Genomic DNA, 26,253 nt, shown 5'->3' with positions numbered 1-26,253 from the left:
AAATGACCTAAATGCCCAAATCAAAAGACACAGGGTATCAGAATGGATAAAAAAACAAAACCCATCTATATGTTGCCTACAAGAAACCCATCTTAAACCCGAAGACACCTCCAGATTTAAAGTGAGGGGGTGGAAAAGAATTTACCACGCTAATGGACATCAGAAGAAAGCAGGAGTGGCAATCCTTATATCAGATCAATTAGATTTTAAGCCAAAGACTATAATAAGAGATGAGGAAGGACACTATATCATACTCAAAGGAACTGTCCAACAAGAAGATCTAACAATTTTAAATATCTATGCCCCTAACGTGGGAGCAGCCAACTATATGAACCAATTAATAACAAAATCAAAGAAACATATCGACAATAATACAATAATAGTAGGGGACTTTAACACTCCCCTCACTGAAATGGACAGATCATCCAAGCAAAAGATCAACAAGGAAATAAAGGCCTTAAATGACACACTGGACCAGATGGACATCACAGATATATTCAGAACATTTCATCCCAAAGCAACAGAATACACATTCTTCTCTAGTGCACATGGAACATTCTCCAGAATAGATCACATTCTTGGTCCTAAATCAGGTCTCAACCGTTATCAAAAGATTGGAATCATTCCCTGCATATTTTCAGACCACAATGCTCTGAAGCTAGAACTCAATCACAAGAGGAAATTTGGAAAGAACCCAAATACATGGAGACTAAACAGCATCCTTCTAAAGAATGAATGGGTCAACCAGGAAATTAAAGAAGAATTGAAAAAATTCATGGAAACAAATGATAATGAAAACACAACGGTTCAAAATCTGTGGGACACAACAAAGGCAGTCCTGAGAGGAAAATATATAGCGGTACGAGCCTTTCTCAAGAAACAAGAAAGGTCTCGGGTACACAACCTTACCCTATACCTAAATGAGCTGGAGAAAGAACAAGAAAGAAACCCTAAACCCAGCAGGAGAAGAGAAATCATAAAGATCAGAGCAGAAATCAATGAAATAGAAACCAAAAAACCAATAGAACAAATCAACGAAACTAGAAGCTGGTTCTTTGAAAGAATCAAATGGAGTCCAGGGCCTTTCCTACAATCCGTAATCATGACCAAGCGCTGACCGCCCTAAGTAGGACGTTACTGCACGTTTGGGTTAATTAATTCATCATGAAGCATATGCTTCTTTTTTTTAAAAAAGATTTTATTTATTTATTTGACAGAGAGAGATCACAAGTAGGCAGAGAGGCAGACAGAGAGAGAGGGGGAAGCAGGCTCCCCGCTGAGCAGAGAGCCTGAGGCGGGGCTCGATCCCAGGACTCTGGGATCATGACCTGAGCCAAAGGCAGAGGCCTTAACCCACTGAGCCACCCACGCGCCCCACATATGGTTCTTTCTATTCAGAAGGTCTTAACCTTGGTGGGTAGATTCTTCAGGCATCTAAGAGTGATCTGTGACCTCCTTCAGGAGATCCAAGGGTTCTCTGAAACGTTGAGCAAAAAATCCAGGCGTACGTGTATTTGTCTGGGAACAGGTTTTGTGACACTACCCGCCATGAGTGAGAACACAGACAGGACATGCGAGCATTTATGAAGCACCAGCTACGTGCCGAACTCTGTCATGCATACATCGCATACTCCATTTCATCCTCACAGCGACCCTACAACGTGCGCAAGCATCATCAGCACCAGCCTCGTTGTGCTCGTAATTTAACTCCACCTCGGGGAGAGGAGAAGCCAATTCTCCGATCACGCAACTCAGGAGGGACAGAGGTGCCTTTCCTTGAACAGTTTTATGTTTAGATTACAATTCAAAATTTCAGTTTCTCTCCTCTTAATTTAAAAATGTCACCTCAAGGGACGCCTGGGTGGCTCAGTTGGTTAAGCAGCTGCCTTCAGCTCAGGTCATGATCCCAGCGTCCTGGGATCGAGTCCCGCATCGGGCTCCTTGCTCGTCGGGGAACCTGCTTCTCCCTCTGCCTCTGCCTGCCATTCTGTCTGCCTGTGCTCGCTCTCTCTCCCTCGCTCTCTCTGACAAATAAATAAATAAAATCTTTAAAAAAAAAATGTCACCTCAAAAAAAATAAAAAATTAAATAAAAATGTCACCTCGACACAGAGCGTCTACCTGGGAGGGCCCCCCCAGCAAGCCTACTGTCATATGAAGGATGTGAATTATTGCACAGGTGCTTCTTTAGATCAATCTTTTTCTTTTTTTCTTCTTCAGATCATTCTTCAACTTTCTGGGGAAGGTGAATCTCAGAGCACTTGGTGATTGTCTGAACGGTGACTTGGAATCCTTCAAAAGCCAACACTCCAGACAGCTGCGCAGGAGGGCAAAATAAGCTTGCCATCTAAGGTCTACGGCACGAAACATCAAGAACTAGGACTCTGGGGGCTCCTGTTGTCAAATCATGCAACTCTTGGTCTCGGGGTCATCAGTTCAAGCCCCACGCTGGGCATGGAGCCTGCTTAAAAAACAAACAAACTAGTACTCTATGGAAAAGAAAGCTTGTAACCAATTTGGCGATGTTTGCCTTGGTCACGGGTCTCCTGCCTCCTCCTCTGGTTCTCCTTCTCCATTTCACATTGCTCCTGTAGTGGATATTGAACTAGAACACCTGTCTGCCTTTTGATTCTCCAACTTGCCAGATGAGAGGGCCTTTTGATGAGACAAAGAATACACGATAACGAAGATGATTCTAGGTTTCTATTTCTGGGGCACTTAAAAACCATCCTATGAACAAATATAGCACTTCTCAGAAGAAGGCACGATTTGTAAAGGGGACCGTTGCATTCAACACGCCCAGGACATTCTCCCTGCTGCCTCCCTACCCACTAATCAGCATGAAATGGACAGGCACTGAACACCTCTCTAGGAAAAGAAAGACCATGGAAAATGTTCGTTTGTTGACTCTACCAGACATACCTTTAACATGTGATACCTTTCAGCACGAACTGCAAGGATTTCTTCTATTGAAGGAATGTCATCTGGTAGTTCTGTTTCTGCCAGTTCAGTTCCAAAGGACTGTAACATCTGAGCCATTTCTTTCACTGTGAGAGCAAAATTTTCTATAGCCTGCAAAGAGCCAGTGATACTTTTAATTCCATGGAAACGGCCATGGACCAGTAACCGTATTTACTTTTATTTAGCTCTGACAATGCACATATATGGTGACCTCTCCTCCGCTAAGAAAAGGTGACGTTGGCCTTGGCAATCAAATCCAATTTTGCATCTGAGCCTCTACGAAACTAATGCAAGGTGAAGAGTCTTCTCAAATGCCTTTTATCCAAACATCTGTACTTATTTCTTGAACATCACCGAGAACAAATTTCTTTTTTTAAGTTTCTTTGTTCTAGTCATCTCTACACCCAACGTGGGGCTCAAACTCATGACCCTGAGATCATGACCCTCAAACTCCTCCAACTGAACCAGTGAGGCATTACTGAAAACAATTTCTTAAAGATGCCACGTACTGAGAAATTTGTTTTCTGCCTTGGTTTAGGCCTATCCTATTAAACTCTGCAAGTGTAAAACGGCTTTCTACTAACTCTACTTCTGAAGAGATGAGAACACCAAAGCCACTTGATGTTCTTTATTATAACTTATGAGCAAGCATTAGCATTCCAAACACAGCAATGGACAAAGGTGATGGGGGAACAAACTGGTCACGACAATTCATTCAGGCAGAAGACTTGAAACTGTGATCCCAAAGGCCCTGTTGCCCTAAAATGTCAAGGAAGGTTGTATGGTTGATTGTTTCCAAAATCAATTACTCAGGAAAAAAAGGAAGGGGGCAGCATGTAGAAACCATATAAAGGTTATGTTTCCCATGCAGCTCAAGGTAATCTGCTCTTTCATTTAAAGTCTCATGGGTTACTAAAGGCTAGACAACACTAATTTTGACAATACACTTTTCGTATGAGTGAACAGAACTGCTGAATGACAAATAAAGATGAACACAGAATCATGATTTAATTCAATATCACTTCCTTCAGAAGGGTTCCCTAATCTCGGGGATATGGCGTAAAGATCCTTATGCTATAAACTCACATCTTGAGGCATGGGGCCCTTGCCTATTTGTAAATTTCTCGGACAGAAGCAATCTCTGCTATCATTCTAACCGCCTCAGAGCATCACTTGAATGAGATGAATACTACTACTCACATTTCTTGAGGGCTGCTTCTCTCATTTGATCTTCCCAGTAGCCCAAGGAGCTAAAGTACTATTATTCCCACTTTATAGTTGGGAAAACCGAGACACAGCGGGTATATAACTCGTGCCAGGTTATATAGCTAAAACTCAGCAGTGCTAAGATTTGAACCCAAACCCTTTGTTTCTTCAAGCTACTACAAGGCCACCAGGAGGGGGTGGGCGGAGCGTGATCGCCTTACTCCCTAGGCCCCTCCTTCAATGGCCATCCTCAGTGACTCTGCAGCATTCCTAAATATTTCCTCTGAAAGAAAATCGAGATGTTGAATTATATGTTTTTTGAAAATAGGCACCCCAGATACCTGTTTTTCCCAAAGAGGAAAAAAAATTCTCGAACTAGATTTAAAGGCGAATATGAACTATAGGCTCTATGGTAAGGGCGAAGACAACATACATTTCTGAAGATGATCCATTCACTGTGGCAGTACTGCAAGGTGCCGCCTAACTCAGGGGTTAATTGCTTGTCATCAATGTATGTCAGCAAATCACTAACTGAGCTCAGCATAACCACCTATATAAATAAGCAAGAAAGATACTGTTAACTGCCCTTCGTGGCATCCCTCCATTCAACTGTACAACGAACTTCAGCATTCATCAGCACAAAGTTATATAAATGGTTCTAACAGTCCTCTCCTGTACCTCCCCCCAACACACGTACGCACTACCTTCTTTAAGTAGTAACCGTTTTATTTACGAAACATTTCCCTGTAAAGCAAAATTGATCTCCATAGAAACCCAAATACCTAATTCTCCTTGATCTAAAATTTTGTACTGTTAATGGCCAACCTTCTGAAAGAATGTTACACCTACACCAAAGTAAAAGGGCTTCAATGTGGTAAGTTAGAACTTAGGAGGAGGGACTGGTCTTTGCCAAAGTATCACAATTTATGAGGGCTCTATTCCTTACCCTGAAAACGTATAGAAATAGCTTTAAAAAAAAGATCATGGTACTATGAACTAGCTCAGGATGTAAGTTCATGGGAGTCAAATACATAAAACACACATGCAATTTTTTTTTCTAAAAATAAAATGTCCTGATTTTATACACACGCACACATACATATATACACACACATATAACGTATGTGACATAGATCTTTTTCAAAAGGAATTGCTCATTACAAACTGATTAGACTAATCCTTTATTTTAACAACAGAAGCATAAGACTTTTAGGCATTTCAAATTTATAGTTTGGGAAGACAAATTCTATCTTTCTCTTTTACATGCTTTGTGAACACAGGTAAAACATCAACAGCATGGTACAAATTCTTTATGATAATTAAAGAGAGAAAACATTTAAATAAAATACTCTTACTGGTAATTTGAGCATGAAGTCTTCCTGGCTAAATCGAAATCCAATGTCTGTGAAAGTTCGTTGAAGAAAACTGGTAGGACGCAGAACCAAAACCAAGTGCAAGTTCCCAGGAAAAGAAACCTGCAGAAAGAAAAAACTGTCAAAACATCCACTCAAGTGAGCACGTAGCAGAAAATATGTAATGAAAGGAACTGACTTTGAAAGTAATAAAGGCTACTAAAAGGACAAAACTTTAAAAATTGATATTGATACAATCTAAAAACATGGAAATGGAAATAAAACTAGTGTAAGGTCATCAGATCAGATCCTCGCAACATCCACAGCCTGGAATTTTCTCATACTACAGTAAATCCCAGGTTACAAAGAATTCTACTCTTGAACTTCATTTTACCTTTTTTTTTAAGATTTTATTTATTTATTTGACAGAGACACAGTGAGAGAGGGAACACAAGGAGGGAGAGTGGGAGAGGGAGAAGCAGGCTCCCTGCTGGGCAGGAAGCACGATGTGGGGCTCAATCCCACGACCCTGGAATCATGACCTGAGCTGAAAGCAGAGGCTTAACCCACTGAGCCACCCAGGCGCCCCTTGAACTTCATTTTAAAGTTAGTCATTTGCACTTGAATTGCATTTATTCTCTGGGAAACAGAATTGGGAGGCAGGATCCTGGGATAATCCTACAAACCAAAGGGAGCTTCAATACTGTGTACCTGCACTAAAAAAAATGGAAGAAACCTGTGCTGTGGAATCTTATTTCTAGTTTCACCCAAACACTCACTGAGTATCATCTCCATGTCCACTCCCTGAAGTTAAGTGCATGATTGTCACGCACCATTAGCATTTAGTGCACCCAAATTAATAAGATGTAGTCCCCACCCACCTTGCAAGAAAATGACAGTCTACCAGTGCAGTACATCAGTAACTGTCACTCTATAACCCAAGTTAATAAGTGAAACGAAGGAAATACAGAATACTATGCAACAGGAAGTGCTAGTACAGGGCATCCTAGACATAGGAAGGTCACAACGGTCTCTCTGAAGCATAAAATGGAATCAACTGGGTCAGAATGTCATTCTGGAGCACGAATGTTTCTAGAATACTAAGATGCAGTAGGCGGCCAAGACATAGTTACTACAAGACCAGGAGGGCACTACGTAAAATTAGTGAGAGATAAAATAGTATGGCCCACTATTCATATGGGCCAATATTCATATTCAATATTCATCAAATGCCTACTAGGGCAAGTAACTTGTCAACTTTATCGTTGCACCTCTTCGTAATAATCCTGAGAAGTAGGTCCCAGTCAAGAAAGGTGGAGGAAAATGACACCAGGGAGTGTGGCAATGGGAGGTGGTTCTAAAAGATGGACAGGAGCCAGATTAGGAGAGACCTTGGGTTCTTCCCTGGAGGCAAGGGGAGACTCTAAGAGGTTTTAGGCAACAGAGCAATATAGTCAGATCTGCGTTTTGGAAGGATCGCTCTGGCTTTAGGAAAGGACGGGAGTTGGACAAGAGTGGAAACAGCCTGATGAGCTAGGAGGCCGGCCCAGTAATGCAGATCAGGGCTGATGAGTTTCTGAAATGCAGGAACAGCTGCAGTAATTAGTGGAGGATTTAGGAGGATGATGACATGATGACAGAATGTGTCTGATAAGAGAGACTGCACCAGTCAATAACCAATCGCTCGAGTAACGGGGTGCATGACAAGACCCTTGCTAACATGGGGAACACAGGAGAAGCAAGGGGGTTTTTTTAAACTTTTTTAATTTTTTTTTTTTTTTTTTAGTAATCTCTACACCCAACATGGGGCTCAAACTCACGACCGTGAGATCAACAGTCGCATGCTCTTCCAACTGAGCCAGCCTGGCACCCCAGAAGTGGGTTTTAAGAAGGGGGACAAGAGACTGATTCCCCATTCCTGCACATATTGGGCTGGAAGGGTCAGCAGGACATCCAGATGATGGCCATCAGACAGACATGTGGACAAGCCCAGAGGGAAAGAAGTCTGGACTGGAAATGTTGAGTCATCGGCCCCCAAACAGTGGATTAAAGCAGAACAGAGACAAACATGACAAAAATGCTTAAAATGAGCAATCTTTCAGGCAGGCTGGAATATTAATAATGGAACAAAACTATAAAACGAAAATTAATAAGATACAAAGTGGAGCGGGGGGTTACATGGGAACTCTGCGTTTCCTGTGCTCGATTTGCTGTGACCCTAAACCTGCTTTAAAAACGAAAGTCTAGTAACAAAAAGAGTAACTTTCACTGAGGTATAAGACCTAGACTTTCGGGAAAGACAGGTTTAAAACTGGAGATTTGGGGGGAGCGCCTGGGTGGCTCAGTCGGTTAAGCCTCTGACTCTTGATTTCAGCTCAGGGTATGATCTCAGGGTCTTTGGACTGAGTCCCACGTTCGGCTCCACGCTCAGCGGGGAGTCTGCTTCTCTCCTTCTCCCTCTCTCTCTGCCCCCCTCCCGCTCTCTCTCTGAAATAAATATATAAATCTTTTTTTAAAAAAAACTAGGGATTTTTTTTCCCTCTCCTAAAAAAGGGGGGGGCACCCAAGTGACTCAGTAGGATAAGCATCTGACTCCTAATTTCAGCTCAGGTCATGATCTCAGAGTCCTGGGATCCAGCCCAAAGTCAGGCTCTGCAGAGTCTACTTGGGATTCTCTCTCCTTCTCCCTCTGCCCCTCCAACTTGTGCTCTCTCTCTCTGTTTCTCTCTCTGTCTCTGTCTCTCTCTCTCTCGATCTCAAATAAAACCTTTAAAAAATTTTTTTAAATTGAAAAAATTTCCAATTTCAAGGGCACCTGGCTGGCTCAGTCGGTAGAGCATGGGACTCTTGATCTCCAGGCTGTGAGTTCAAGCCCCATGATGGGTATAGAGATTACTTAAAAATAAAATCTTTCAGGCACCTGGGTGGCTCACTGGGTTAAAGTCTCTGCCTTCAGCTCAGGCCATGATCCCAGGGTCCTGGGATCGAGCCCTGCACTGGGCTCCCTGTTCAGCGGGGAATCTGCTTCTCCCTCTGCCTGCTGCTCCCCCTGCTTATGCGCTCTCTAGCACATTCGCGCGCTCTCTCTCTCTCTCTCTCTCTGATAAATAAATAAATAAATAAAATCTTTAAAAAAAAAAAAAAACCTTTTGTTTATAAGCCAGGCACAATATTCTGTTGTCACAGTCCAAACACGGCCTCTTACTAGTGTTAATACAGGTTCCAAATGAGAACTGCTCTCTTTCTTCAAGACCTCGCCTCCCAATACACCCTGATTAGTAGTGGGATGAAAAGCTGATGTCAGGGGGACCCAAGCCCTGCCCTGGGTTCTTCAAACTAGCGTTGCCAGACGAAAGCTTGGAGGGTACAGTTCGAGACCCACTGGCAGCCATGAGCCCTGCGGCTGGAGGAGGCTTATGTCAAAGAACAGAGCTAACGTGAGAGAGAACTGGAAGGAGAGACAGAGTTCCAGAAGGATGTATAGTCTACCCTATAGCATGTACATAATGTGCATTTTAATTTATGCTAAACAGGGTACATACTTCCTACAGTTATTGTAGGAATTAAAATAAATAATGAATATAAAGGCATTCTATAAACCCTAAAATAAAACACTCAAATAATGAATCATGGCACACTACATCAAAAACCAATAAAGTACTTTATGCTGACTAACATAACCTAATAAAAAAATAAAGAGATTGTTTTTAAATTTTACCATGGATTCTTGGACCTTAAGGCAAGTGGGTTTAGGTAGAAAACTTGTGGGTTATCGATAAAGGCTTGCTGAGGGGGAGGCTGGCAGAAACTTGTGAGAACTCTGGACCTATTTTTAGACTGACAGCGGAGTCTGCTTCTACCCCATTCTCTTTAGGGGAGAAGACTTTCCTTCTTTTTTTTGTAAGATTTTATTTATTTTTTTATTTGACAGAGATCACAAGTAGGCAGAGAGAGAGAGGAGGAAGCAGGCTCCCCTCTGAGCAGAGAGCCTGGTGCGGGGCTCGATCCCAGGACCCTGGGATCATGACCTGAGCCGAAGGCAGAGGCTTTAACCCACTGAGCCATCCAGGCACCCCGAAGCCTTTCCTTCTTCTTCAAATAGATCATTCCCAGAATCATTATTATACTTACCAGCCTTGACCCAGCTTGCCTTTTTACTTTTTTTCCCCTTAAATGAAATTGAAAGCACCCTACCTTTGCCAGCACTTCAAGCAAAATCTGTTTTGTTCTGTCCTGGACTCTAGGTGGACCTGGTCTCATCATCCTTGTCTCTCTGACTTTCCTTAATGTCATATTCTCTGGTCTCATACAGGAAATCTTTAGATGCAAGGCCCTCGGGCTAAGCGAATGAAAGCCTGGAATACTGGCCCACCTCCCAAACCGTCAGGGGCTGAGGGTGACACCATTAGAAACACAAAAGGCCACGTGGCAGCTCTCTGGCTGAGGTAAGGCCCCGGTCTCAGGTCCAAGGACAACGAATTACACAGGAGGGAACAAAGCTGAGAGGAGAGAAAATTAGAACCGGTGCCCACAGAATCCATAGGAAAGCACATACAGGCAGGGTTTGGGGATATCCGTCTGCTGATAAATCAGGGATTTTACGTTAGCTAATTTTTTTTCATATTTCATTTTATTTATTGTTTTTTAAGTTTTGTTTATTCATTTATTAAGTCATCTCTTACACCCAACGTGGGACTCGAACTCACGACCCTGATATCAAGAGTAACACACTCTTCTGACTGAGCCAGACACGCACCCCTGTTAGCTATTTATTAAGTCAGTTATTGCCTATAGGGCGCCTGGGTGGCTCAGTTAAGCAGCTGCCTTCAGCTCAGGTCATGATCTCAGGGTCCTGGATCCAGCCCAGGCTTGATCACTTCAGGCTCCACGCTCAACAGGGAATCTGTTCTCCCTCTCCCTGGTGCTCTCTCTCTGTCGCCCTCAAATCAATAAATAAAATCTAAAAAAAAAATATCAGTTACTCCCTATATTTGAAAAAGTGGTTTATCCCAACACTGAAACCTCCAAAGATAATTCTACATTCTAATCAAATCATTCTTAAGTAAAACTTCCTGATTATTTTATCATACATTCTCCTTCCTTAATTCATTCAAAATGCTTAGTGATTTGCTCGTCCCAAAAAACCCACAAAATTAGCATTTTTAAAAAAACGCATTATCAAGGATGAAAACTTCAGCTAGTGCTTGTATAATTACATTTACAATGTTTTTCATTATACGGTAATTTTAGAATCCTTATTTTGCTACCATGCGGATCCTCCTAGAACACATGGGCTTTGTTAAACTTATAGCTACTCTCAAATTTAATAGCCATTTGGAGCAATAAATACCTTGTAGGCCAGAGCTTTATAACCATCAAATAGCTGGGTGGCCCTCAAACAATCCCATCTGATTGGTCAGTTATGTTTTCTTAGAAAATGAAATCCTACAGTTCAGACCCTGTATATGGTTTCCATCCCTCGCACCCATCAGATCCCGCATGCAAACCAGTTGTAACGGATTTTTCGATCCCCGTCCCATTTACTTATCCTGAACCTAAACAGGTGCTTGCCACACTGTGTAGTTACAGCAAATCCACAACCTCACATGAACGACAACTTTCCTTAGCTTTCTTTAGCAAAAAAAGTGTGTGTGTGTGTGTGTGTGTGTGTGTGTGTGTGTATACATACAGCACACGGAATACAGAAAATGATCCTATGTGGTGTTATACGGTGACAGATGGGAGCTACGCTTGTGGGAAGCACAGCATAGCCCAAAGAAGTGTCCAATCGGTATGCTGTGCATCTGAAACTAACATAATACTGTGTATCAACTAGACAGAAATACAAAATTTTGTAAAGTTGTTTTTTTAAGGGACGCCTGGGTGGCTCAGTCGGTGAAGTGTTTGCCTTCGGCTCAGGTCTCGATCCCAGAGACCTGGGATTGAGCCCCACATCCAAGCTCCCTGCTCAGCAAGAAACCTGCTTCTCCCTCTGCCTGCTGCTCTCCCTACTTGTGCTGACAAATAAATAAAATCTTTTTTTAAAAAAGTTGTTTTTTTATTATTTTATTTTAAAATAATCTCTACATCCACCATGGGGCCCAGACTCACAACCCTGAGATTGAGAGTCAGATGCTCTTCCAACTGAGCCAGCCAGGTGCTCCAAATACAGAATTTTTCAAATACACACATTCATATATACTCAGGACCTCTCAAGGCCTTATGTTAGGGGAGAGGAGACTGGCTGGGTAAGCATGGGTGAGAATATAGCTTTCTACTGAAAGCACTATTATAAGAATTACGATCATCATGAGCATTATTATGACACTGTGCTAAATACTTTCCATACATTAGGTTCTATTTTTATCCTTGTTTCACAACTGGAGAAATTGACTGTGGTAGACTAGATAATGAGTCCCCAAAGATGTCCACATCTTAATCCCTGGAAATTATAAATATGTTACTTTATAAAGCAAAAGGGACTTTGTAAATATGATTAAGTTAAGGATCTTGAGATGGGGAGATAATTCTGGATTATTGGGGTGGAACAATGTAATCACGAGGATCCTTATTAAACAGAGAGGGAGGCAGTAGAGTCAGAGGAGTTGTGACACTAGAAGCAGAGGTCAGTGATACAAGGTCATGAGCCAAGGAATATGGGTAGCCTCTAGAACCTGGAAAAGTCAAGAAAATGGATTCTCCTCTAGAGCTTCCAGAAGGAACACTGCCCTGCTAGTAACACACCTTTCTTCTAGCCCAGTGAGACTTATTTTGGACTTCTGATCCCAGAACTGTTAATAGAACACATCTGTGTTGTTTTGAGCTGCTAAGTTTGTAGTTGTTACAGCAGCAGTTGGGCGCTAATACACTGAGAACTTCTAGCTTGGAAGTAGCAGAATGAAGAACCCAGGTTCTCCTGACTGCAGAGCCAGACTCTTAAACAGGCTATGGCCAGAAAATAAAAAGAACATACATTTTTTTCATTTTAGCTCTCCTTCCTCTGGAGAAACTCCTAATGGATAGAAAAAGGAGCAACTGGAAGAATTTGGAGAAGCATGGCAAAGATTGTACAAGGATCAGTTTCAAGGCTGGGAGTCTAAACCTGAAACCTACAGCAAAGGTGACAAACATGAATGCCTACCATGTGTTAGGGGGACAATGTAAACATGTGAAGTAGGCAGGGTTTAATCGAAAGACAGCCTGAATGAGGAAGCAAATGACAACTCACACTCTCCGGAGATGATGAGGAGTAATAGGAAATGGTGGGGATTCTGGTGAACTGGAAAGCACCGGGCGCTGGGAGAGGGATGGCACTCACTAGTCAGTTTCAGCTGAATGTAAGACAGAAAGGTGGGCTTTGCCAAGTCACTGATTTCTCAAAAGAAGCCAGAAATCCAGATTTGTGTGAAACTTGAGGATCTTTAAAGATGAGAAACAAGTTCAAAGTTTGCTGAAACAAACCAGACACATCTTTGTGTTTCGACACGTTTGTCTAAACAAAACACATCTTTGGACTACCAGTTTGCATAATGTTTCATGTATCTGAACGTGGGCCAGTATCGATACTATATACTCTTCTGTGATTGCTGGCTAGGAGAATCTTGAGGGGACAGATCGCTGGAGAAATTTTAACCTGAAAGGCCATAGGGACTTAAGATCAGGTTGCATGTATTCGAGTGTGAACAAACACATAGGTATAGAAAGTCCTTTTTTTCTATATGCAGATATTTATCTAAAGGTTTCAAGAAAATCCACTTTACAACTAGCATTTAAATGAACCACCTGTCACCTATCATAAGGCGTATCCAATGTACCTATACGACAGCGAAGATCACTCAAGACCACTGAGCTTTTCCATTTCAGTTTGGGGATACTATATTTCTAAATTCTTTGCTGTGCTGCTTTAAGAATCTCTAATCTGTATGGTTATATAAACATGAAAAAGCACAATTTCTATTTTTTCCACAAGCAAACCCTACATTTTACAACTATAAATCGTTTTTGAGAACCTGTCGAAAAAGCAAGGGCATGTGGGCAAAGGTCAGCCTTATTTTGTTTGTATTTTTATAAACAGAAAAAGAAAGACAGCATGAGAGAGGAAACAGCATTGCTTTTAAAAAGCTTCTTGCACGCATTTTTTTTTTTTCTTTTTGGAGTGTCAACATGTGACTGCTTAAAGGCACCTCAGTAAGATGAACACGCTGCCCACCTTCAACAGGGCTTGGAGCCATTTCTCTAGTCACTGCACACGGCCACTCCCCAGCCCTCCCCAGCCCGCCCCAGCCCTCCCCAGCCGTCCCCCAGCCCTCCCCAGCCGTCCTCCAGCCTGCCCCAGCCCTCTGCAACAGCTCTTACTGGTTCTTCAAGTTAATGGGCACAGAATTAACCAGCTCCTTCCTTTCCCACCTAGAGATGATTTACTCCCTTCTCAAGCCTACCCTCAAATTCTCTAGTTACAGGGCCCTTACAACAGTCAGAACGCCAGTAACAACAAAAGGCATAAACCTGATGCATCGTTTCAGTACGACAGTCTGGAAATTAACCTAATTTAAATCCTTTGTGCGGCATCTAAGAGAGGCGATTCATACACCCTATACGCACTTGTCAGTTACTCTAGTTATTTCTTTGAAAATGTTTTCTACATTTTCTACCTCAGGGCAGAACAGTCCTGGGCGATATTCCTTCCTTGAGGTTTTGCCCTTCTTGTCTGTTCTCTTCCCCTCCCTCTCAATGGCCACAGTCATCATGATTTCCACTGAGTGACCTGTTTAATCCTCTCTTTGGACTTTAGATCCGCTGTCCCATCCTTTCAGGTGAAACCTATCATAGCCTCCAAAATCAGCCCAACTCCAGAGATCCCACAGGTCAAACCACGGTGTCACCAGCAAGTTTCAAATTTTTCACTCTGGTCACGCCCACAGATGTAAACAGAGCCAATGTATCTTCCACTATAGTTCTAGGTCTTGAACTTAATCCAATAAATTTCATTTCAAGATATGTATTCCTAGGGGCCACTTAAAGTAATTCATTGCAGAGAAAAATGGAGGGCAGAAACAAAGTAAAAGAAACATATGCTCTTGCTTAAGGTCCAAACAAATGTCACCTGCGTAATAGTCCAGTATGAACACGTCCTACCTTCTCTAACTAGACTCAGAGCCTTTTCAGCTCAGTAGCCATGCCATGGTTTCCTTGGTAACCTGTATCTTGTGTAGAACAGCAGCAGACTAGATAGGTCTATTCAGTTAGAACTTGTGTGCTGTATTTACGTGTGTGCATATTAACATATGTGCATACAGATAGAACTAAGTTCAGCACTGAGAAAACATCTATGTATATAAAGGAATTAGGAACTTCCGGAAAGTTTAAGTCAGTTTCTTTTGATAACAAAAGTACCAATGTCAGTTGCACCCAATACCACTAAGCACATACACAGGCATTTCCTGCGCACTAGAAATTGTCTGTCTAAAGTCTGAAACTATTTACTCCCAAGTACAAAATCATGCGTAGAGCTGAAGATACAATTTTGTCAAGAGAAAAAGATTCACATCTTCAACTGCAATTTTTAAAATATCATTCTGTCCTAAAAGCTTTTTAAGAAAATAAATCATTCATTTACCCAGTGATTCATTTACTCTCACCCAGCAAAAATAAAACTCATACTGGTTTAGTTCCCTTATCTTACTTTTGACTCCAAATGTCATTTTTTTTTTCCTAAGGCTGATTTTTACTTTGTTTTTGTGTGTTGCCTCGGTTTTTTTAATGAGCAAGTGTTATATTTTAAATGGTAACATCAATAATGTTAAGTTTTCAAAGAAAAAGAGTGGCATTTAAAAGATGACCAGTTATTAAATTAGCCAGTGTTCCTTCATATTTCCCCAAAATACATCTAAATATCACTTTAGAAATTTGCTGGGAATTTAGCATACAAGTGAACTAACGAAGGGGAAAAAAAATAATTACAAAAGTGTTTGAAACCTATCTGAAAGAAGAGGTTTCAAAATCCTAGTCTACAACGAAAAGCAAGTCACTTTTTTTCCCTTAAAAAAAAAAAAAAAGTTGTCAACAGGCTAGAATCCTGCATCTTTAAAGTTGGAATCTGGAGAACAGATGAAATCTGAAATATCTCAAATCATTAGACTTAAAAATTTTTCACTTGAACAGTAAGTAACACCCAGGAAGGGCTGCCTTTTCAGATGCTGATCAAGTCGGCTCCAGATCTGTCCACGATAACATCCTCGCCTTGACCACGGTGAAAGAGAGATGAATCCTTTTGTTAGCTATTATTTTAACTAGTGATTTAAAGCTAGTCTGCCCGATTCAAAACTGTTCATATGGTCTGACACAAATAACCTCACTAATGAGGCTTCTTTATCAACTGAATCACAGATTTCTGAAATCACGTTCAACCTCCTGGACTCCCTTACATTTCCCTGTCAATATCGCAGTAATCATATCAAGGCAATTCATGCAAATACACATCTCCATTCTCTCCATCTGTCCTTAAAAGCCCCATTCAGCCTCGGTCTGTGCTATAGCACCATGCTGCAGCATCCCTGCACTTGAACTTGGGAATACAGGCTTTCCAGGACTGCAGGCAGAGCCCTTACCGCATTCCTTCTGAACCTCATCTTGCCTCTCGGGGGAGTTGCTTCTGCCATCTCGCCTATACACAAGAACACTCTTCTTTTCCAATAGTCAATGCAACATTGATGAAATATGAGCTGCTTCTGGGGTAGTGTTTAAAAGCGGCAGCCAAAAATCTCTGTCACACAAAGCTACCGTGGCTGCTTCCATTACCGCGGCGGCGGTGGCAGCTCGCAGAAACCCCACTACCCCTGATTAGTCAGCTGACAGAGCCTTCCCGGCTGCTCATTGTAATTCAAAGGGGACACATTCCCCCAATTACTTAGCCAGATTGAGCCTCATGGATTAGCTCGGGAAGATCAGGCATGTCCTAAGAGTGGAGGAAGGAAAAAAAAAAAAAAAAAAAACACACTCGACTCTCCTCCTAGGGGCTTGCTGGGACTGGCTTTCTCTTCTGCGCAGTTTGCTTTTTTAAGGTGGAATGCTAAGAATCTTTGTGAAGGTAGTATTAACTGATATCTTTATTCCTGTCCTACACTACCCGGCCCTATAACTTAAAATACACTTCAGGATTTGGGTTTTTTTAATATTATTATTAAATTCTATTCTGAGTTTAAGCCTTGCGAAAAGTCAACAGTTTATGAAATTTTGATAATAATCCAGAAAGAACACACCAACTTTTCCTGGGGCACCTGGGTGGCTCAGTCTGTTGAGCCACAAGCTCTTGGTTTCAGCTCAGGTTATGATCTCAGGGTCCAGGGTCCTGGGATTGAGCCCCATTTGGGCTCAGGCTCAGCACAGAGTCTGCTTCATCCGAAGATTTTGCTCTTTCACTCCTTCTCCCCCTCCCCCTGCTCATGCTTGCTCTCTCTCTCTCAAATAAACAAAAGTTCTTTTTTTAAAAATTATTATTTATTTATTTGAGAGAGAGAGAGGGAGACAGTGAGATAATGAGAGAGGGGACACAAGTAGGGAGAGGGGGAGGGGAGAAGCAGGATGTGGACTCGATCCCAGGACCCTAGGATCATGACCTGAGCCAAAGGCAGACGCTTAATGACTGAGCCCCCAGGCAATAAAAGCTCTTATTTAAGTTTTTTTTATTTTTATGTATTTATTTGACAGACAGAGATCACAAGTATGCAGGGAGGCAGGCAGAGAGAGAGGAGGAAGCAGGCTCTCCGCGGAGCAGAGAGACCGATGCAGGGCTTGATCCCAAGACCCTGGGATCATGACCTGAGCCGAAGGCAGAGGCTTCAACCCACTGAGCCACCCAGGCGCCCCAATAAAAGCTCCTTTTAAACAATTTTGTTTCTAATCATTAATTATGAAGTATAACCTAACTGCATAGTTTATTTTGGAATTTACAAATTAAGGTCTTTAAATTGAGTTATATGATTATTTCAAAGATACTTGTTCAAAGTAATATGCCGAAGACAGTTACAGCTATCTATACAGGGGCAATCTGGACCAGAAATCCTTTCTGAATGCAACTCTTGCTCTTGAAATTAGCTTGCATTCAGTATTTATCTTTAATGCAAACTGCGCCCAACGGCTAGTTATGGTAGAGATGTAATTAATGTGCTCTTGAGTATGGGCATAGAAACTATACCATGAATAGAAACATTTAACCTGTTAAAAGGAAACAGCGCTTAATCTACGTGTCACCCTCACCGGAGCCCCCATCTTGCCTCACACCAGCAGTCCAGCAGTTAAGAGAATGAAGGGACCCTGAGTGCCAAGCTCTGGGCTGAACTATGGTCCATACTTCTCCATTGAAAGACCATTCCTAGGGAAACAGAAAGGGGACCTTCGCCTCCCAAGAAACAAATCACTATTACTCTGTTGACCCTCAACTAACAGGATCAAGACCAAATCTTATCTTTCTCTTTTAGAAGAAAAACAAGACTGTTCCAAGTGGCCTATTTGATTAATAGAAATAAAATCTTAACAAGAAATGAATGCCATGTGCCCAATGGTCACTCAATGAAAATTAATTTAATCAAGCGGATAGTTTGGGCCAAAAGAAAAAAGCTGGGCTGTGTAATAAAAAAAGTTTTATTATAACAAGCGTTTTATTTAGTATAAAAGAATCGTGAACCAAAATCTCAACAAGCCCAAGGATAGATGCTAAAAGGCCAGAGCGAGGTAAATGAATAGCTTTTACTTAACTTTGGCCCATTGACACAGCCCAACAGTATATTCTGGGCAAATGTACTCTCTCCAAAGGAATTTTACCTTTTTCTAAAAAAACACTGAATGTATTTGTTTACCCACAAGTCATTTGGAAAACAACAGAAAGCAGCAGGTGGAAAGAGCACCAAATGAAGTTCCTGAAAATTCAGTTCTTGCTTTGGCCTGGTTTTGCTCTGTCATCCCCAAACCCTCCCCTAAGTGTGTTTATTAATGTAGTTCCCTCATCTATAGGACAATTACAATACCAATGTGAAAGGCAACGATGTGTTACAGGAAGTCAAGGTTTTGCTATTTTATTTTAGCAACTTGTGTGCATTTCCTGTTAACTCTTCTCCCCACTGCTTACCGTTACACACTTCTGTTAAAGAAACAAATGAAAAAACCACTTGGATTTGCTCAAGATGAAGAATAATTTGGGCTGGGTATGAAGAGTAATGATCTCATCCGTCGTACCATGTGAGCGCATTTCTTCTGCTCAGCAGCTAGGTTAGTAGAGCAAAAAGAACACTTGGCTCGGAAGTCCAACACCTTAGATTTTTGTCTTGCTTTCACGACCAAATCAACTGCCTCGGGAGAGAGTGGCTTCCCATGTCAGTCAAGGAGACAGAATTTCTGATGATTGATGATGTTGGGTTCTCAAAGGAAAAAAATATATTGATTCCCAGCTACTCTGGTCTGATGGAGGAAGTCAGCCACATGGTACTTCCTGCCAGCTCAGTCATCTACGGGTTCCTCACCTCCCTCTTCTATGAACAAGTGTCAGACAATGCCACCATAACCCAGCTGAGCCGGACACCGTGAAAGATTATCTTGGCTGTGGGCAGGATTGCAGCTCTCGTATTTTCCTCTTAGGAACACTGTTTCCTCTGTCTGGGTCTCGGGAAGCTGGGGGCTAGATTCCGAAAGGGAGCTAAGTCGTATTATAGTTGAGTCACTTCCCTACTCTATCCCAGGGAGGGAAACGGTGAGAAGGACACACATCAAAATGTTAAAAGGTGTTTATTTGTGGATGGATGAATTATGACTACTACTTTAAACTCTCTTCTTTATGCTTTTCCATATACAGTGAGTATACAACAGAGCTATTTCCATTAAAAAAAAAAAAAAGCTCCCATAAAAACTCACCTGGTTCTGAAAGGCACAGAGAGCCATGAGTCTCTTCTCACTCATAACTTGAACCACTAACTACTTATTCTTTCCCATTAGATTTTATTTTGGATGAGCTGTTTAGCTTAATCTCCCCTACCAACCCTTCATACTTTCCCGTCTCACCATCCCATCTTTTTTTATTGATTCATTGTGTGTTTTTATTGTCCTCATTGCCGAATACCAAAATACTCTGTACTCCCAGAAACAGAAAGCATTGTGTAAAACAAAAATAAAAAGCTGCTGAAGAGTGCATTGGTGCTTACTGAGATTTTCTGGAGAGAAATTTTGAGGGAAGACCATGTATCCAGTCTTCGATCAAGTATAATGGTAAACCGAGAGTCAGATCCATTTTGCCTGCAAGATAAGAGGAAATAATGTTGTTCTTAGTAACTACCCAAATTTGCTAGGTTGTGCCCTTAATTCTGACTGTTTCATTACATTTGATGTCTTTTTTTTTTTAAGATTTTATTCATTTATTTGACAGAGAGAGAGAGAGAGAGAGATCACAAGTAGGCAGAGAGGCAGGCAGAGGGGGAGGGGGAAGCAGGCTCCCTGCTGAGCAGAGAACCCAATGCAGGGCTCCATCCAGGGACACTCTGAGATCATGACCTGAGACGAAGGCAGAGGCTTAACCTACTGAGCCACCCAGGCGCCCCTACATCTGATGTCTTAACTAAAGATAAATTTGGATTGGAAAAGCTATTAAAAAGTGCTATGCTGGAAAACCAATTTAATTCCATGTTCTACTACTCAATATTTAAAATTTCTTTTTTGACACTAACATCATTCTTTTAAATAGTCAAGTGATAGCATAATGCAGCTAGGTCACTAAAATGAATGTGACATCCTGCAATCTTGGGTAGGAGAAAACCTTATAGACAGCTGTCCTTTATGACATCAGATTTACCTTTTCGTGGCAATCCATCAAGAGCCAATGATCCATCCATTCATTCATTCACTCAGAAAAACACCATTAAATATAGGTTTCTATCTCGTCTGTTCCTTGAGAAGGCAGTTTAATGAATAATAAAACTTTTATTTGCCCTAAGAAGATCTAAAAGACTTTCAAGCTTTAAAGGATGCACTACAAATTCAGTTTCTGTGATTTGACTTCTGTTCACGCAACTCCATATTTTTACCATTGTAGATTTGTGGCCTCTCAGTCTTCAGGGTTAATAAACAGAAAATGTTTCCTTTAAAAACTTTTGTTTTCAACCTACAAGCACCTGGGTGGCTCAGTCAGTTAAGTGTCTGCCTTTGGCTCAGGTCATGGTCTCCTAGTCCTGGGATAGAGCCTCACATCAGGCTCCCTGTTCAGTATGGAGCCCGCTTCTCCCTCTGCCTCTGCCCTTCCCCTCTGCTCGTGTTTTCTCTCTCTCTCTCTTTCTCTCTCTCTCTCTCTGTGTCTCCCTCAAATAAATAAATCTTTAAAAAAATTAAATAGATAAAAATTTTGTTTCAACCTAAATAAAATCTTCAAGGAAGCTTTTGAAACTTACCTTTTAAAGCATTCTAGTCTCAAATGACTTCTAATATCAAAAAGATCCTCCTAATAAATTCCAATATCACTCTTGAGTCTACTTAACATTTGATCTTCATATTTTACCCATGGAAGAAGAGCTACCCTCACTCTGGGCTAGTATGACTTCCTTTTAGGCAAATCAAAGCTTGAAGTATGATCATCATTTTCAACCTATGTTTTTCTTCATGAAGACAAATATCTCCAGACTCCCAATTTTGTTTTCATAGATCCTCAGTATAATTTTTATAGCAATTTAGGTAGCTGTTGGCTTCCCCTTCTAAGTTTTATTTCTTATCTACTCTGACGGTAAGTCTTACAATCATAATAATAATAACAGTCACATTAAAAAGCTCTTTTCCTGTTATTACATTCAAATAGGTCTCTAACACATACCAAACTGAAAGAAATGTAATGAAATACTATACCTGGCAATAGATGTCAAGTAAGTCAGCACTTTTGCTATCACTTCTTCTGGTATACATCTGAAATTACAATTTTCTGGGAAAGTAATGATCCAATCATTTTCCTTTCCCCGGCCACCTAAAACCATTTAAAAAAAAATCAAACAAATTAACAATTCATGTAACAGCAGTGCAAGTAAGAGGATTTGAGAGGACAGTTTTGGGCCAATGTAACTTTTATAAGGATAATGGTCTCCACATAAATCAAAATGGCACCATGCCCTTAAGTTAAAAAAAAAAAAAAAGTAGCCAAGGGGTGCCTGGGTGCTTCAGCCAGTAAAGCATCTGACTCTTGATCTCAGGATCTTGAGTTCAAGCCCCACACTGGGCATGGAGCTTACTTAAAAAAAGAAAACAGTAGTGGAGTGTGTCTAAATGAAAACAGAATTTAAGAAAGAGAAAAGAGAGAGAGAGAGAGAAGGCAAACTGAGTGATTATACGCAGAAGAAATTTTCATGGAATTCGTATAATTAAAAACACAGCTGACCCTTCATGCTGGACAACCAAGGGTACCGGGAAATAATGGTTTCTTCACCAATGCTATGGGCCTCAATTCAAACTGGGCAACTTGATATAATCAACCATTTACATCTATGATGAGCCTGAGAGAATACAGGATATAAACTATAGGAAATAAGTGCTGTTCTAATGAATTTGTAGAAGAAACAACATAAGCTTTAACAGCAACAACAGTATAGGACTCTTACTAATGCAAAGAAACAAGACCATGAATTCTCTGTGGGTTAAAATTCAATGTGCAGATAATCACATCAAAAAATGGGCAGAAGACATGAACAGACACTTCTCCAAAGAAGACATACAAATGGCTAAAAGACACATGAAAAAATGTTCATCATCATTAGCCAACAGGGAGATTCAAATCAAAACCACATTGAGATACCACCTTACACCAGTTACAATGGCCAAAATTAGCAAGACAGGAAACAACGTGTGTTGGAGAGGATGTGGAGAAAGGGGAACCCTCTTATACCGTTGGTGGGAATGCAAGTTGGTACAGCCACTTTGGAAAATAGTGTGGAGATTCCTTAAGAAATTAGAGTTACCTATGATCCTCCAATTGCACTAGTGGGTATTCACCCCAAAAGATACAGATGTAGTGAAAAGAAGAGCCATCTGTACCGCAATGTTCATAGCAGCAATGGCCACGGTCCCAAACTGTGGAAAGAACCAAGATGCCCTTCAACGGACGAATGGATAAAGATGATGTGGTCCATATACACAACGGAGTATGATGCCTCCCTCAGAAAGGATGAATACCCAACTTTTGTAGCAACATGGACAGGACTGGAAGAGATTATGCTGAGTGAAATAAGTCAAGCAGAGAGAGTCAATTATCATACTGTTTCGCTTATTTGTGGAGCATAAGGAATAACACGGAGGACATGGGGAAATGGAGAGGAAAAGGGAGTTGGGGGGAAATGGAGGGGGAAATGAACCATGAGAGACTGTGGACTCTGAGAAACAAACTGAGGTTTTGGAGGGGCGGGAGTGGGAGATTGAGTGAGCCTGGTGGTGGGTATTGTGGAGGGCATGTATTGCATGGAGCACTGAGTGTGGTGCATAAACAATGGATTCTGGAACACTGAAAAGAAATGTAAAAAATAAATAAAATTTTTTTAAAAATTCAGTCTGTACCTACTCGAGAGCCCTCTACAAAGCATGGAGGATAAGGAACATTGAGAGTGAAAGCCACCTACGTACAAGGATGAGCCTTACATGTGTTCAAGGTCCCACCCTACAGCTGGTCCAACAACTGGACAGAGTAGACACTCAGTAAATATTTAGTGCTAAATGGAAGCTGAAGGATTATTTAATGAGGAAAGTTACAAGGTGGTCTTTGAATTTAGCTTGGTACTAGAAATTCTGTGGTCCATATATACACTGGAGTATTACTCAATCATCAGAAAGGATGAATACCCCCAAGCTTTTGCATCAGCATGGACTGGACCAGAGATGATGCTGAGTGAAATAAGTCAAGCAGAGAAAGTCAGTTATCATACGGTTTCACTTACTTGTGGAACATAAGGAATAGCATGGAGGACGTTAGAAGGAAATGATAATCGAATTGGGGGAAGTCAGAGGGGGAGAGGAGAGAGACTGTGGACTCTGAGAAACAAACTGAGGGTTTCAGTGGGGAGGGGTGGAGGGTTGGGTGAGCCTGGTGGTGGGTATCAAGGAGAGCACGTATTGCATGGAGCACTGGGTGTGCTGCATAAACAATGAATCTTGGAACACTGCATCAAAAGCTAATGATGTATTTTATGGTGACTAACATAACACAATAAAAAAATAAAAAAATAAAGATGTAAGGTTATAAAAAAAATTCAATGTGCAGAGTCAATTATCATATGGTTTCACTTATTTGTGGAGCATAACAAATAGCATGGACGACATAGGGAGTTAGGAGAAGGGAGTTGGGGGAAATTGGAAGGGGAGGTGAACCATGAGAGACTATGAACTCTGAAAAACAATCTGAAGAGTTTGAAAAGGTGGGGGGGTGGGAGGTTGGGGGAACCAGGTGGTGGGTATTAGAGAGGGCAAGGATTGCATGGAGCACTGGGTGTGGTACAAAAACAATGAATACTGTTATGCTGAAAATAAATTTAAAAAATGATTAAAAAAAAAGAGAAAGAGAAAAAAAATATGTAAATGGGAGGGCACCTGGCTGGATCAGTTGGAAGAGCATGAGACTCTTTTTTTTTTTTTAAGATTTTATTTATTTATTTGACCGAGAGAGATCACTAGTAGGCAGACAGGCAGGCAGCGAGAGAGAGGGAAGCAGACTCCCTGCTGAGCAGAGAGCCCGACGCAGGGCTTGATCCCAGGATCCTGAGACCATGATCTGAGCTGAAGGCAGAGGCTTAACCCACTGAGCCACCCAGGCGCCCCAAGCGTGTGACTCTTGATCTTAGGATTGTGAGTTCAAGCCCCACGTTGGGTATAGAGATTACTAAAAAAACATTTTTAACTTCAAAAAATAAGACAATGGCAAAGGAGATAAAGTGGACTGATAAAAATACTTAACCCCAAAGAAAGCAAAAATGGAAGGGAAAAAAACAAAGAACTAAAGGGGTAAATAGAAAACAAATAGTAAGATGGTAGATTTAAACCCACTCATATGAATAATCACATTAAATGTAAATAAGCTTGACATCCCAATTAGTTGGAGATGATCAAATTGAATTAAAAAAAACTGAGACCCAACTATATTCTGTATACAAGAAACATACTTAAGTTTTTAATGTAATCTTATTTTTATTTTTATTTATTTGTTTATTAAGATTTTATTTATTTATTTGACAGAGAGGGAGGGATCACAAGTAGGCAGAGAGGCAGGCAGAGAGAGAGGAGGAAGCAGGCTCCCTCCTGAGCAGAGAGCCCGATGCGGGATTCAATCCCAGGACTCTGGGATCGTGACCTGAGCCGAAGGCAGAAGCTTAATCCAGTGAGCAACCCAGGTGCCCCTTATTTTTATTTTTTTAAGTAAGTTCTACACTCTATGTGGGACTTCAACTTGGAAGCCCAAAATCAAGAGTTGCATGCTCTACCAACTGAACCAGCCAGCCACCCCAGAAATACAATTTAAATAGGAAGCATAAATGCATTAAAAGGAAAAGGACAGGGGCGCCTGGGTGGCTCAGTGGTTAAAGCCTCTGTCTTTGGCTCAGATCATGATCTCAGGGTCCTGGGATCGAGTCCCGAATCGGGCTCTCTGCTCGGCAGGGAGCCTGCCTCCTCCTGTCTCTCTCTGCCTGCCTCTGCCTACTTGTGATCTGTCTGTCAAATAAAAAAAAAAAAAAATCTTTAAAATAAAAAAAAATTTAAAAAAAAAAAGGAAAAGGACAGAAAAAGATATACCATGGTAGAATTAGTCAAAAGGAAGTTGTCTAATTTTAGACAAAATAGATTTCAGAGTCAGGAATATTACTACATATTAAGAAAATCATTGATTATCAAACTGTGGTAAATTCATCAAGAGAATATAACAATCCTAAATGCTCATGTACCTGATAGCAGCTTCAAAATACATGAAACCAAAAAATGGTAGAAGTGCAAGGAGAAACAGTCAAATCCACAACTTCAGTCAAAAAATTGCACCACTGGGGCGCCTGGGTGGCATAGTCAGTTAAGCATTTGACTCTTGGTTTTGGCTCAGGTCACAATCTCAGGGTCCTGGGATCTAGCCTTAAGTCAGGCTCTGAGCTCAGTGAGAACTCTGCTTGAGATTCTCGCGCGCTCTCTCTCTCCCTCTGCCCCCCCCACTCATGTACATGCTCTCTCTCTCTCTCTAAAATAAATAAATCTGGGGCACCTGTGTGGCTCAGTCAGTTAAGCAGCTGCCCTCAGCTCAGGTCATGATGCCAGGGTCCTGGGCTCTCTGCTCAGTGGAGAGCCTGTTTCTCCCTCTCCCTCTGCCTACTGCTCCACTACTTGTGCGCTCGCTCTCTCCCTCTCTCTCTCTGTCAAATAGATAAATAAATAAAATCTTAAAATAAAATAAATAAAAGGGGCACCTAGGTGGGTTAAGCCTCTCCCTTCGGCTCAGGTCATGATCTCAGGGTCCTGGGATCGAGCCCCGCATCGGGCTCTCTGCTCAGCAGGGAGCCTGCTTCCTCCTCTCTCTCTGCCTGCCTCTCTGCCTACTTGTGATCTCTGTCTGTCCAATAAATAAATAAAATCTTTAAAAAATAAATAAATTAAATAAATCTTTTAAAGAAATTTTAATAAAAATAAAAAAATAAAACATAAATTTTACCACCCCTCTCTCAATAATTGATAGAACAAGTAGACAGGAAATCTGCAAG

At 41.3% G+C, this 26,253-nt stretch overlaps 1 protein-coding gene across 12 annotated transcripts in view; it reads right to left on the bottom strand.

Annotated features, from left to right (window-relative positions):
* Positions 1–26,253, bottom strand: part of MCF2 (MCF.2 cell line derived transforming sequence) — a 103,661-nt gene that overhangs the window by 48,196 nt on the left and 29,212 nt on the right. For 10 of the 12 annotated variants that reach the window (XM_047716207.1, XM_047716203.1, XM_047716211.1 and 7 more), the window contains 5 exons: positions 21,392–21,506; positions 19,708–19,798; positions 5,522–5,641; positions 4,600–4,716; positions 2,922–3,071 (listed from right to left, as the gene is read on the bottom strand). In XM_047716207.1, the coding sequence (XP_047572163.1) occupies positions 2,922–3,071; positions 4,600–4,716; positions 5,522–5,641; positions 19,708–19,798; positions 21,392–21,506 (593 nt within the window). The remainder of the gene's footprint in view (positions 1–2,921; positions 3,072–4,599; positions 4,717–5,521; positions 5,642–19,707; positions 19,799–21,391; positions 21,507–26,253) is intronic. The other 2 variants (XM_047716210.1, XM_047716215.1) reach the window with 1 other exon arrangement.

The sequence above is a fragment of the Lutra lutra genome, chromosome X (genome assembly GCF_902655055.1).
Source record: "Lutra lutra chromosome X, mLutLut1.2, whole genome shotgun sequence".
Classification (NCBI taxonomy): domain Eukaryota; kingdom Metazoa; phylum Chordata; class Mammalia; order Carnivora; family Mustelidae; genus Lutra; species Lutra lutra.
This window is presented reverse-complemented; position numbering and strand designations above follow the sequence as displayed.